At 47.8% G+C, this 12,918-nt stretch overlaps 1 protein-coding gene across 1 annotated transcript in view; it reads right to left on the bottom strand.

Moving 5' to 3' along the window:
* Positions 1 to 4,365, bottom strand: part of FBP1 (fructose-bisphosphatase 1) — a 28,005-nt gene extending 23,640 nt beyond the window's left edge. The window contains exon 1 of the mRNA XM_004283039.4: positions 4,043 to 4,365. Within this exon, the coding sequence (XP_004283087.1) occupies positions 4,043 to 4,212 (170 nt within the window). The 5' untranslated portion in view covers positions 4,213 to 4,365. The remainder of the gene's footprint in view (positions 1 to 4,042) is intronic.
* Between the last annotated feature and the right edge of the window lie 8,553 nt (positions 4,366 to 12,918).

The following is a 12,918-nucleotide window of genomic DNA, read 5'->3' as shown; positions in this document are numbered from 1 at the left end:
CACCACTGAGCCTGCACGTCCGGAGCCTGTGCTCCGCAACGGGAGAGGCCACAACAGTGAGAGGCCCGGGTACCGCAAAAAAAAAAAAAAAAAAAAAAAAAAAAAAAAAAATGTGCTCTTAAAGCCTTGATGTTCCCGTTCTGCTAAACCGGGTCCTAATTTTCTTCTCCTCTTCCTCTTGCCTGAGGGTGAACGTGCCAAAGTCCAGTGGCCTAATCTTCAGTCAGCTCTTCACACCCAAATTCCAGACTGTCGCAACTAACTGCAGCCTGGGCAACATCCCCAGCTGTATGGCCCTCTAACACCTCAAGTTCCACATCACCAAAATGTCAGCATCATCTTCTTACCCTTCTCCAGCCTCTAAAACTCAGCTCCTCCTTTGGAATTCTGCGTTTTGGGGGGGTTCTTTGTTTTTTCGTTTTTGTTTGTTTTTGTTTTTTAATAGCACAGCCCTGCTCTCGGGGTTCTTTGAGAACCTCCCTTGCTGTCCTTCTCCCCCATCCCCACCCAGACTTCTCCCAGGTCCTCCCCCTCTTCCCCTCTAATCCCCTAGCTCTGAATGCTGCTTTCCTTAGCTCTCCGGAGCCTCTTCAGTTGGTGTTCCACATGTCCTAGCTTTCTCTCTTTTAACTCTGTACTTCCAGCAATAACTGCCCCAGATGAATCTCCATTCATTCCACCACCCCATTCAAAAACCTGTACCGGGCTTCCCTGGTGGCGCAGTGGTTGAGAGTCCGCCTGCCGATGCAGGGGACACAGGTTCGTGCCCTGGTCCGGGAAGATCCCACATGCCGTGGAGCGGCTGGGCCCGTGAGTCATGGCCGCTGAGCCTGCGCGTCCGGAGCCTGTGCTCCGCAACGGGAGAGGCCACAACAGTGAGAGGCCCACATACAGCAAAAAAAAGAAAAAAAACAAAACCTGTACCTCTCCCCTTTGCTTATCCCCCCAAATATAAAGTATTCACCCTTGCCATTTGATGTTCCCCCAATGCAGCCACAATTTAACACCCGCAAATGCCCCACCACTACAATACTTGAAGGCTTCAGTCAAACTGAATGAGCAACTTTTCCAGCAACATCTTCCTACTTTGTACATTTCCTCACACGATGGCCCAGCCTAAAATGCTCTCCAGCCATGAAGCCTATGACCGTCTTTTCCTGACCATTGCAAATGCCTATCTTGATACTCCACAGTCCTCTGCATCCACATCATATTTTTGGTACCTCTAGGAAAGTATCTTTCAGATCTTTATTGTTTTATAATTCTATACTTGTAATATTTTTCCTACAGCATAAACTCTGTATCATTCTCATCTCTCAGTCTCTTCTAGAACTAAAGAGACAGACAGAGAGAGAGAGAGAAAGAGAGAGAGCTCTCCAGGCTCTACGTTTAAACTCCTGATGTGTCCCTCTCCAGGCTCTATGTTTAAACTCCTGATCTGTCCCTAATGGGGAGTCATGGCTGAGCTCCATAAACTGGTTCCGCAAGGCTCCCGCAATCTGCAATCATCTTGTCCCTCTGGCTAGACGCCCTTCTAGGGCAAGTCATCAGCACTAACAAGTTATTTGCAGGCATGCTGGCCTTTTCATCCAGGATATCGAAGTCATGAGTGTAATCTGGAGGCCTAGGTTAAGATCTTGTCTTATTGCCCCCTGCTCAACTACATGTGATACTGAGACAGTCAAACTTATTTTCCCACAGGAGTACTTAATGTCCTCCTCTGTCAGCCACCCACATGGCCATGCATCAACACCCATTTCACAGGTACAATGCTGTTTGAAATAGTCAAAGACCAGTGGCATGCCCAAACATATGGGAGATGTCAAATAGCTCATGACATGTCCATGCAGTGGAACACAATGCAGCAATTAAAAAGGAGGAGGTGGATTTCCATGTCCTGACATTGAAGGATGTGGAATATATATATTGTTGAATAATGAAGGCAAACTGCAGAAGAATACATTAAGTGTGATTCCATTCTGTTTGCTATTTACAAAGAGTCATATGGAAATATGTATCCATGTATATATTAATATAAAGAAGTATCTAGTATAACTGACTCACTTTGCTGTACACCCAAAAACTAACACAACACTGTAAATCAACTATACTCCAATTTTAAAAAAAGACATAAAAAAAGAAGTATCTAGTAAAATAACCAGTAAATTATGAATAGTGGATACCCCAGGGAATGGGTAGAGGTGGGTTTCACTTTTCCCGTTGTGTCCTTCTGAGTGGTTTGAATGTTTGTTGAGTGCAACTTATTAAGGAATTTATAATTATAGCAACAACAATATTTTTTTAACCTGGTATTTACAGGTACCTAGTGTAAAAATATACATAATTTATATAGCCAACATTAGCACCCTTTGTCCAGGTCCCACTATCAAAATCCCACTACCTAAGGTCCCACTATCTGACATTACTTAAAAGGTGGGAAAGATGCACCTCAAAGCAGATCTTGTGTTTCTGAGTCTCTTTGGGGTTGTGAAAGGTGCTGACACAGTTTAAAATAATACAAGAAATGACAAGCACTCTTGTTGAAGAAGCTCCCTGGTTTTCAAAGGCAGATAAAGCTGTTAGGACACTTTTACTTATTGTAAATTAAATTTGAAGTAAGATTTTAATTGAGTGTGTTTCCTAACGCACAGCCTCCTTAGAAATGTATTAAGAGGGACCATAGGTGAAATAGTAATGGAATCACCACCTTCCTAACGTACTGTCCCATCCCTGCTTGACATCTGAAAATAAATGTGATGTTACACTCCTTCCTTAACAGTTAGCTCGGATAGGTTGGGAGTTTGGGATTGACATGTACACACTGCTATATTTAAAATAGATAGCCAACAAGGACTTACTGTATAGCACAGAGAACTCTGCTCAATACTCTGTAATAACCTAAATGGGAAAAGAATTTGAAAAAGAATAGATACATGTATATGTATGACTGACTCACTTTGCTGTACACCTGAAACTATTACAACATTGTTAATCAATTATACTCCAATATAAAATAAAAATTTAAAAAAAAAAGAGTTAGCTCTACCAAGCCATACTGTGGGACCAAAGGCAAAAAGCTGACCAGAAAAGGAAACTAGGTTACAGGGGTTATACTTTTTCAGATCAGCTAAGAGCACTGTGCACAATGTTTAAGGTGTTCCTAAGTGTGGGAAATATTAGGAAGGAGTGTGGGCAATCTGAAAACCCAGGCACCCTTCAGCTATACTGAGGACCAGTCTAAACATAAAATGCTCGTGCACACCAGAATAAACCAAAGGGCACTTGTGTTACTTACAACAAGCCACACAAGAAGGTACTCTTTGAATCCCCATGTCCTGTGATTGCTCTGCTAAACACAATGTGATCTGCGGACCAGCGGTCTCAGCACCACCTACCACAGAAGAACGTCTTAGAAATACAGCATCTCAAGCCCCACTCCAGACCTCCTGCAGCCCTGTGCACACCAGCACTGCCGCCCCTGAAAGCTCTGGACGGAGGGCCTCCTCGCAGTGGGGGTTCCACTCACTGCTCCTAACAGGACTTGTCTAGGGTCAAGGAGATACTGAATTAGAAACCTGACTTGGGACCCCAATTCCAAAGGGAGTGAAGGAGGTCGAAGAAAAGAAAGGGAAAGGAAGGCACCTGGGCCAGCACTTTCCTGTTTGAGGCTAGGATGGGTATGGCAGTCAGGCCAGGTGCCCACCTGGCCAGCCAATTTCATCAGGAGGAAGCCAGAGGGGTGCTAAGGCAGGCTGCTCAGCCCAGGGGAGCAGGCGGCAGGGTGGATGCAGCTGTGGACTGTGAGACAGGCCCCCAGGTGGGAAGCTTAATGGAAGGCGGAACTAGGCTTGAGTGCCGCTTGAGCTTCTGCAGAGGGGCAGAGAGGGAGGGAGGGAGGGAGAGAGAGGGAGAGAGAGTCCCAGATGTCAGACAGAGACTGACAGCAGGGGCAGAGGATCAGACATCGGACTGCTCGGCAGATCCCCTGCCAGAGAGAGAGAGGCCAAGGTGAGGGGTCCGGGGGTACAGAGGCCTGACTCACAGGTGCGCGATGCCCGCCTTGCGCACAGCGGTGGAGATGGCTTTGACCGCGGTGCAGAGCGAGTTGAGCAGTTGGGTCATCTCGCCCGTGCCGCGGGCCTTCCTGCCCTCCTCCATGACGAAGCGGGTCAGGGTGATGATATTGGTGTCGAAGGCCGCCTGGTCCGTCATGCTGTGGCCGGGCTGCTGAGCGCTGGGCGGCAGGTGCAGGCGGCGGGACGCGGTGGGACGCGGCTGGAGCGCAGACAGACGGAGGGTCAGCACCGCTCGGAGTGGGCCCGGTCCCAGCGGGGTGTCCCGCGGAGCCTATAGGCGCGGGTCACCGCCTTCCGCCCACAGGAACACCTCCGCGCCCTGGCCCCGCCCCTCCAACTGCAGCCCCGCCCACTCCGCCCTCCACCCCCACCCCCCGTCCGGGATCCTTGTCCAGTCTCAGTTCCTCCAACAGCGGGGCTGCTCCCTCACCCGCGGCCCACCGCCACCTCCGGTTCCTCCCCTGTCGCCGCGCCACGCCTCCTCAAAGCACTGCCACTGGCGTAGTGGAGTGCTGCCCTGGGCCACCTACATGTTCTTTTTCAGTCCCCACAACGACCCTGCCACAGAGGTGCAATCATGATTTTCCCCCCAAGATATAAAACGTAAGTTGGGAAGGGTAGGCGTGGTGCTCAGTGCAGCGCTGCAGCCCAGCTGCTCCCGGGTTCCGGCAGGAGGCTCTAACCGCTGCGGTTCCCTCCCCCACCGTGGCCACCTGCCATCTGCTCCCCGCCCTCTGTCCACCCCTGCTTGGCCTGTCACCTGGCTCTTCCGACCAACTTCAGGAGACGTGGATTCCCTTGTTCCTTACCTGTCTGATGACCCGGCTTTGGTTCCTTAATTCAGGCCTCTTCTCAAGATTCCTGTAATTTGAGAGCTGTTGGGGACCTTCCTTTACAACAGCTGCATTTTGCAGAGAAAACAGTCACAGACACAGGAAAGTGTCTCCTGGATACCATACTGAGGACAGGGGCTCCGAGGCCACATCTTGACTGCTTTGTAGGCACATTGCTGCAGTCCTAAGGCAGTTCATACACTGATTCATAGAACAACATTTATTGAGCACTTACTCTTAGTGAGACAGTGCTTTGAGAACTATCCCGTCTCCTTGTCACATGTAACAAATGCTTCTGTTTAATCAAAGTACTTGGTGTGGGGACTTCCCTGGTGGCATAGTGGATAAGACTCCACGCTCCCAGTGCAGGGGGCCTGGGTTCCATCCCTGGTCAGGAAACTAGATCCCACATGCATGCCGCAACTAAGAGTTCACATGCCGCACTCAACACCCAGTGCAACCATATATATATTTTTTTTTTTTTTAAGTACTTGGTGTGTTCATTGGCTAAGCACCCCAAAAGATGGACCCATTGAGTCCAGTACAATTTCTGGCAACTCTGGTAGGACGTGTGCCCTGACCAGGGACAAGGGGAGCTGGCCACACTGGAGTGAAGTAGACTTATTCGCTTCTGGTATTGGTCAGATCATCCGGGTTCTTTTGGTCAAACACTGTTCTTCTGGGCATCAATTGGTTCAGAGACTGCTCGCCCCCTGGATCTCTGTGGGCAAAGTGGTCACGCGAACGACTCTGTTCAGTGCTAGTGTTATCGAGGCCAGTGAATCGGAGAAGAGCTGTTGAGGCAAGGAATACGACTTTATTTGGAAAGCTGGCAGACCGAGAAGATGGCAGACTAGTGTCCCTGAAAAACCGTCTTATCAGGGTTTGGATGCCAGTTTCTTTTATCGCACAGAGAAGGGGAGGAGATGAGGAAGTAAAGTAAAAAGGCCATAAGTTTTGCAAATATCCCCTAAAATGGCCAGCCTCAGGGAGGGGATGTGTTAATTTCTTCTTTCTTGCAGCCATCCACAGGTGGGCGGGGTCAGATTGTCTCCCTGTGAGCTGAACAGAGGCACTTTAGTTTAACATTCAGGCAGAGGGGCAGGGTTCCCTGAGGCGGGCCATTATGTATGATTATAATAACAAAAGCAACGAAAAGCAAAGGTTAAAGTCAAAGAAACAGATCGAACATGGAATCCGATTTAGCTCTTCCATGTTACGCCAGCAGACTTCAGAGCGTGTGTAGAATTCGGGACGGGTGCTATAATAGGTGGGGATATCAGGATAGCCTCACTTTTGATTAAAGCAGAATTTGAGAAACACACAACTGGGCTTGGGTATTTGATTTCACCCTGGGTTTGAGTCCAGGGCTTCTGATTTTTATAACTGGGAGGTTGCATTCTTGCCGGTAAGGAACCGCAGGTCTCTGTGAGTGGGAACTCCACTCCTACTATTCTGGAAGGTTGCATTCCTTCCTGTGGGAAACTAGAGACCTCTGGGCTTAGAAGCCACCTTTTCTGTGACTGGAGGGGGGCGAGGGTTGAGTTCCTTTTTAATAAGAAACAAGAGATCTCTGGGTGCAGGGAACACAGGTGTGAACAGGGTCCCTGAAATCACTCTTCCAGATGGCAGAAACTGACTGCCAAACTTGGGTCTGATTATCTTATATGTTTAAAAACATTAGTTGAGGGCTTCCCTGGTGGCGCAGCGGTTGAGAGTCCGCCTGCCGATGCAGGGGACACGGGTTCGTGCCCCGGTCCGGGAAGATCCCACATGCCGCAGAGCGGCTGGGCCTGTGAGCCATGGCTGCTGAGCCTGCGTGTCCAGAGCCTGTGCTCTGCAACGGAAGAGGCCACAACAGTGAGAGGCCCATGTACCACAAAAAAAAAAAAAAAACAAAAAAAAAAAAACAGAGGGCTGTAGTCACAACCTTTCATTAACCTGGCATCCCTGTCAGGTGGCTTCCACTCATGCTCCTATCTTTCCAGATGAGGGAACTGAGGCTCTTCGAGGTCAAAGAACTTGTCCACGCCTGTGGCCAGCCAGGAAGTGGTAGAGCCAAGACTCAAACCCTGGTCTCTCTGATTTTAAACCCCACATTCCCGCTGGCCTGTTGGTTCCACAGTTGCCTTGGTGGTGAGGCTCTAAGCTTGCCAACGACAGCTGCAAAAATCTGCTCTACAAGTTCTCTACCCATTAGCTCTAGACCTACTTCTTAGGCCTGTGTTCATTCATTCACTCAACAAATAAGTTATTGAACACCTGCTGTGTGCTAAAACTGTACCACACGCTGGGGTTACAGTGGTGAACTAGACAGACCCATCTCTGTCCATATGAGGCTTACATTCTCAGGAAACAGAATCACAGAATAGACAGGGGGCAAAGAGTGCTATGAAGCATGTGAAACAGGGCAACGAGGTAGAAACTGATCACAGAAAGATTTCTCAGGAAATGACCTTTGATTCAAGACTGAACAACAGAAGGAATGGGACAAATGAGCATATAGAAGAACAAGCAGAGGGCAGCAGGTGTAAAGACCCGGAGGTAGAAATAGGCTGGAGTATTCAAGGACCAGAAAGAAGAAGACCAGTGTGGCTAGAGGGGTGGGGGAGGTTGGGGCAGAGCCATAGGAGATAAGGTTGAAAAGAGAAGCAACAGCCAGATGATGAAAGGCCTGAGAATAAACTATAGGCGGTCAAGGTGGAAGTGGGAAGACCAGCAGAAGGAGTTTGATCCAGCCTCTACTTGATTGCCTGTCAAATGTGTGAAGACTGGGGCTTCCCTCGTGGCGCAGTGGCTAAGAATCCGCCTGCCAATGCAGGGGCCACGGGTTCAAGCCCTGGTCCGGGAATATCCCACATGCTGTGGAGCAACAAAGCCTGTGCACCACAACTACTGAGCCTGCGCTCTAGAGCCCGCGAGCCACAACTACTGAAGCCCACATGCCACAACTACTGAAGCCTGTGTGCCTAGAGCCTGTGCTCTGAAACAAGCCAAGCCACCGCAATGAGAAGCCTACACACTGCAACGAACAGTATCCCCCGCTCGCCACAACTAGAGAAAGCCTGGGCACAGCAACGAAGACCCAACGCAGCCAAAAAAAAAAAAAAAAAATGTGTGAAGACTGCTGTCATATTCCTCAGAAATCTTTACTTCTCCGCTACACAGTTTCAGTTCCTTCAACTGATGCTCATATGGCAAGGTTCTGAAGTGTCTTCCTGTCCTGCTCTGAACCCACTGACTCCTTGAGACTCCTTCCCACACCATGCTCCATTTCTATGATGCCTCCCCCTCTCTTTCTATTCCACCCCACTCCCCAGTGATCCATTCTCCTACCTAAAAAGTCAGCTTTCTTTTCTTACCCCTGATGGTAGTAAACAGGCTGATTATTGCAGCAGCAGGATGGAGCTCGTGGGGCAGTCACAGGAGAGGGCTCAGCCAGCCCTGTGGGGACCTCTGAAGCTGGGGTGACCCTTCAGAGGGCAAGGGGGCCAGAACTTCTATCCCCGTGTCAACCTGCCATTGGCTCCAGGCTGCTGTGGGAAGGGTCATGACATAGGAGAGGTAGCTTTCTTCTGCCCAGGCAGTAGTCTCAGGAGCTGGAGAACAAGTTCTTTGACTTCAGTGAGGAACTGGGTGAATAATAACCAAAGAAGTCTAGGAACTGGGGTGAGGCAAGCGTCTCTCTGCATCTCTCAGTCTTCTTTTCCTCCGTGTGTCATCACTCAGACACTCTCTCCCCTTGAAGGCGCGTGTATGGCCAAAGGCATTTCCAGACCTATGTTCTACCAGCCCAGCTACTCCCCACCCCCCGGTTCCAGCCAAAATCCAATGTTGAGCTCTCACTGGTCCAGATAAGTGATCATTCCTCAGCCAGTGATTGTCATTATTGGGATAACACTGAATCTCCTCTAATCTACAAAAAATGTAAATAATTATTAACATTTTGCCTGTTATACAGGTTCAATGAAATCATGCATAAAAGCTTAGCTCCTGAAAATTAATAGATGCTTAATCTACTGCTATTGTTAGGATTTAGATAGGTATTGAGGGTTGATATCCAGGATGGAACATTCTAGAGTTAAAAAGAATGAGAAATAGCATAAGAAAACTGAGTCGAGTTTGAGGGACAGTGAGCCAACCAGACTGACAAGGTGGAAGGTTGTGATGAGAGAAGAATAGTGGAGAAGCCTGGAGAGTAGATTGGCTGAGACTGTGGAGGGTTTGAACATCAGAGTAGGGCGTTTGAACGTAGTTCTGGAGGCCATTGCCACTGCAGGTGGGGTCTGGTCTGCAGCGTTCATTACCTGTCTACGATAAGTATAGAGATTGGGAGTAAAAAGTCACAGCAATTTGACAACAAGTGTATGTCTAAGGAACCTAATAATAAAAAATTGGGACCTGGGCTTCCCTGGTGGTGCATTGGTTGAGAGTCCGCCTGCCGATGCAGGGGACACGGGTTCGTGCCCTGGTCCGGGAAGATTCCACATGCCGCGGAGCGGCTGGGCCCGTGAGCCATGGCCGCTGAGCCTGCGCGTCTGGAGCCTGTGCTCCGCAACGGGAGAGGCCACGACAGTGAGAGGCCCACGTACCGCAAAAAAAAAAAAAAAAAAAAAAAAAAAAATTGGGACCTGTATTTTATGTCTTTTTCATCTCATTTTTCTTGAAATTCACTTTTATTGTATTCTACAGAAGCAATGACCCACGATGGATTGGGAATGTTTTTTAAAACCAGTCTTTCACCACAAATAGTTCGAGAAGCACCACTGAGGATGGCAGAGGACCTTCAAAGTTTTATGACAAATGACATGTGACAAGATTCTACTTTTCCTAGATGTAACGCTTGGGGTAGATTGAAGTGGAGAGAAAATTGAGAAAGAGACACCAAGTGGGAGGCTCCCAGGACCGTCTGGGTGGGAGCCAAAAAGGCCAGTGGGAGCAGAGATCAATATTCTGTTATAACCTAAATGGGAAAAGAATTTGAAAAAGAATAGATACATGTATATGTATAACTGAATCACTTTGCTGTACACCTGAAACTAACACAACATTGTTAATCAACTACACTCCAATATAAAATAAACATTTAAATGATGAAGTCATAAAAAAATTTAAAAGACAAAACCAAAAACAAACCACTCACAAGATTATCACCTGGAGATTCTTTTAGCTAATGGAAAGTGTTTCACTCTATGAGTATACCAAAATACTTCTCACTAGACTCTTACTGATGATACCCATTGAATTGTTTCTGTTTTTAAAAATAATAATGGGGACTTCCCTGGTGGCACAGTGGTTAAGAATCTACCTGCCAAAGCAGGGGACACGGGTTCGATCCCTGGTCCAGGAAGATCCCACATGCCACGGAGCAACTAAGCCCACGAGCCAAAACTACTGAGCCCATGCACCGCAACTACTGAAGCCCCTGCACTCTAGGGCCTGCGTGGTGCAACTACTTAAGCCTGTGCGCCTACAGCCCATGCTCCACAACAAGAGGAGCCACTGCAATGAGAAGCTCACGCACTGCGATGAAGAGTAGCCCCTGGGGCTTCCCTGGTGGCGCAGTGGTTGAGAGTCCGCCTGCCGATGCAGGGGACACGAGTTCGTGCCCCGGTCCGGGAAGATCCCACATGCCGCGGAGCGGCTGGGCCCGTGAGCCATGGCCGCTGAGCCTGCGCTCCGCAACGGGAGAGGCCACAACAGAGAGAGGCCCGCATACCGAAAAAAAAAAAAAAAAAAGAGTAGCCCCTGCTCACCGCAACTGGAGAAAGCCCGCCACAGCAACAAAGACGCAATGCAGACAAAAAAAAAAAGTGATAATAATAATAATAATGTATGATGCAGTGATGTCTATTCATGTACACCAAGTGTTGCCCGTATATCCAAATCTTTCCTTTTAATAAATTCTTCCAAGCATAATTTCTCAAGAAAAAAAAATAAATAAATAAAAAAAGAAAAAGGGCATAATGGAACATCCATGGGCTGGGTTTCTTGAATATGTCTTCACTGCCTATGACAGTGATTAATCCCTATGACAATCTCCTGAGGTTCTTAGCTCCATTTTCATAAAGCTTAGACAGGTTTTCTCTCCTGCCCAATGCCATACAGTAATAAGTAGCTGAGTGGGGATTTGAACCCAAGCACTAAACATACTGCTACTGTATCATGGGATGAGACTAAGAAGGAAAACACCCAGATTCCAGGACCAGCTCTGCTAGAAACCAGCTTATCTTATGAATGCCACTTAATCTCTTTGGGCCAAGCTTCCTTACTTGTAAAATAAGAAGGTGAAACTAAATGTTTTTGCAAGATGCCTTCCTTCTTTTACATTCTTTGACTCTGAGTAATAATCATAGCTAATGTTTGTTGAGTTCTTATTAAATGCCTAGCATTGTGGCTGTAAACAAATTATCTCATTTGATCCCACACACCCTTATGAATAAATGCAGCTGTGATTCCACTTTGACAAATGAGGAAACTGTGGTTTGGAGACATTAAGTAGCCCTCCCAAGGTCACACAGCTAAGCAGCTGGGTTAGAAGGTTCTAACTCAGAGAAGCTGCCTCAGGAGTCTACTTCTTAGCCTGTGTGGCTTCCAAGATCTCTGTAGCCCAGTTCCCTCCTGCCTCAAGCCTGGGCCACTTGCCTGAAACAGTTCACCCCTCTCCCTGAGCTCACTTGTCCCTGGTAATTCTTGGCCACCAGACAGGTCTCTGAGGCCCAGCTCCCTGGAGCTGGGTCAGCTCCCCTCCTGTGGGCCCTCACTGCCCTTTGGACCTCCTCCATCATCTACTTATTCCAGTGCTCGGTACCTTTGCTGCCCCCCACACTGGGCTACAAGCTCCAAGGAGGGCAGGAACTGCCCTTGCTGCCCCAGGACGTAGAACAATGCGTCGTACTGTGAAAGGGTAATGTTTTTACTTAGAGCTGCACTCGCTGAGGAGATATCAAAATGGAATGCTGCTTCACCTCAACTCATTCTAACTGGCTGAAGAGACCCAGGATGCTAGACCCATAGTAGAACTCACTGAAGATGCTTCTGTGACCAATGAACAAGGGATTTTTTTCTAAGTCATCCTATCCAGGGTACATGCTGTCAATCTTCAATTAGCATAGCTACCACGAAACCTATTTTTTCTAATTCCTAAAACAAAAGAACCCTGAGTTTTCTCCTCCCAGAAAACAAGTGAGTGAATTTCTTCACTTGCCTGACAAGTAAATAAGTTCAGCATTATTATAATTAGTAGCAGTAGTAGTATAGTTACGTATGTGTGGCTCTCTCTGATGGTCGTTGTATTATTCTTTGACAGCACATAGTAAGTGCAATAAATATTTGTTGAGTGTCGTAAATACAAATAACTGTTGCATCAGGTGAGGAATGATATGCACATGGATTCCTCAGGAACCAGGGAGAAGGCAGAATCACTGCTCCATGAGGTAACCGGGGAAGCGTTCACAGAGGAAGTGAGGGGTGAACTTGGGTTTGGTAGTCATCCTCTACTCTTTCCTAATCTACCAGCCTCTTTGTTCCAGACTTCCTTTTCCAGCAGAGATCCCACAAGGCATCATTTCATTGACATTCTTGGCAATATTCTCAACTCCTTGCCCTCCTGTGTTTTCATCGCCTCCGCCAGGATAAACCCAGCTATTTGCTCTCTCCACTGATCACTCCACTGGAGAAAGTCATACCAGCTGGCTCACCATAGATTCATACAGCCATACTTTGCCCTCAACACTGTTGGACATTTCTCCAATCAATTCACCCACCTATTCTCAAACCTCTAGCCCCTCACCTCCAACTTTATTGATGAAATAAAAGCTTTAGATAGGAGCTCTTCAACTTCTGCCTAAGTGAGAAATCGAACTACATCTGCCTCTAATCTGACCCTCCTAAAACCAATCCTGCATCTGAGCCTTGGAGCCCATCTGTTTGCTGTCTCAGCAAACCCTGCCCCACTGTTGACTGTCTGCTGCTTGTTCATTCAACTACCTCCTCTCAAATGGATCTGT

This window comes from Orcinus orca, chromosome 6, assembly GCF_937001465.1.
Source record: "Orcinus orca chromosome 6, mOrcOrc1.1, whole genome shotgun sequence".
NCBI classification, from domain to species: domain Eukaryota; kingdom Metazoa; phylum Chordata; class Mammalia; order Artiodactyla; family Delphinidae; genus Orcinus; species Orcinus orca.
Note: the sequence above shows the minus strand (reverse complement) of the source record. Positions and strands in the feature narration are given on the sequence as shown.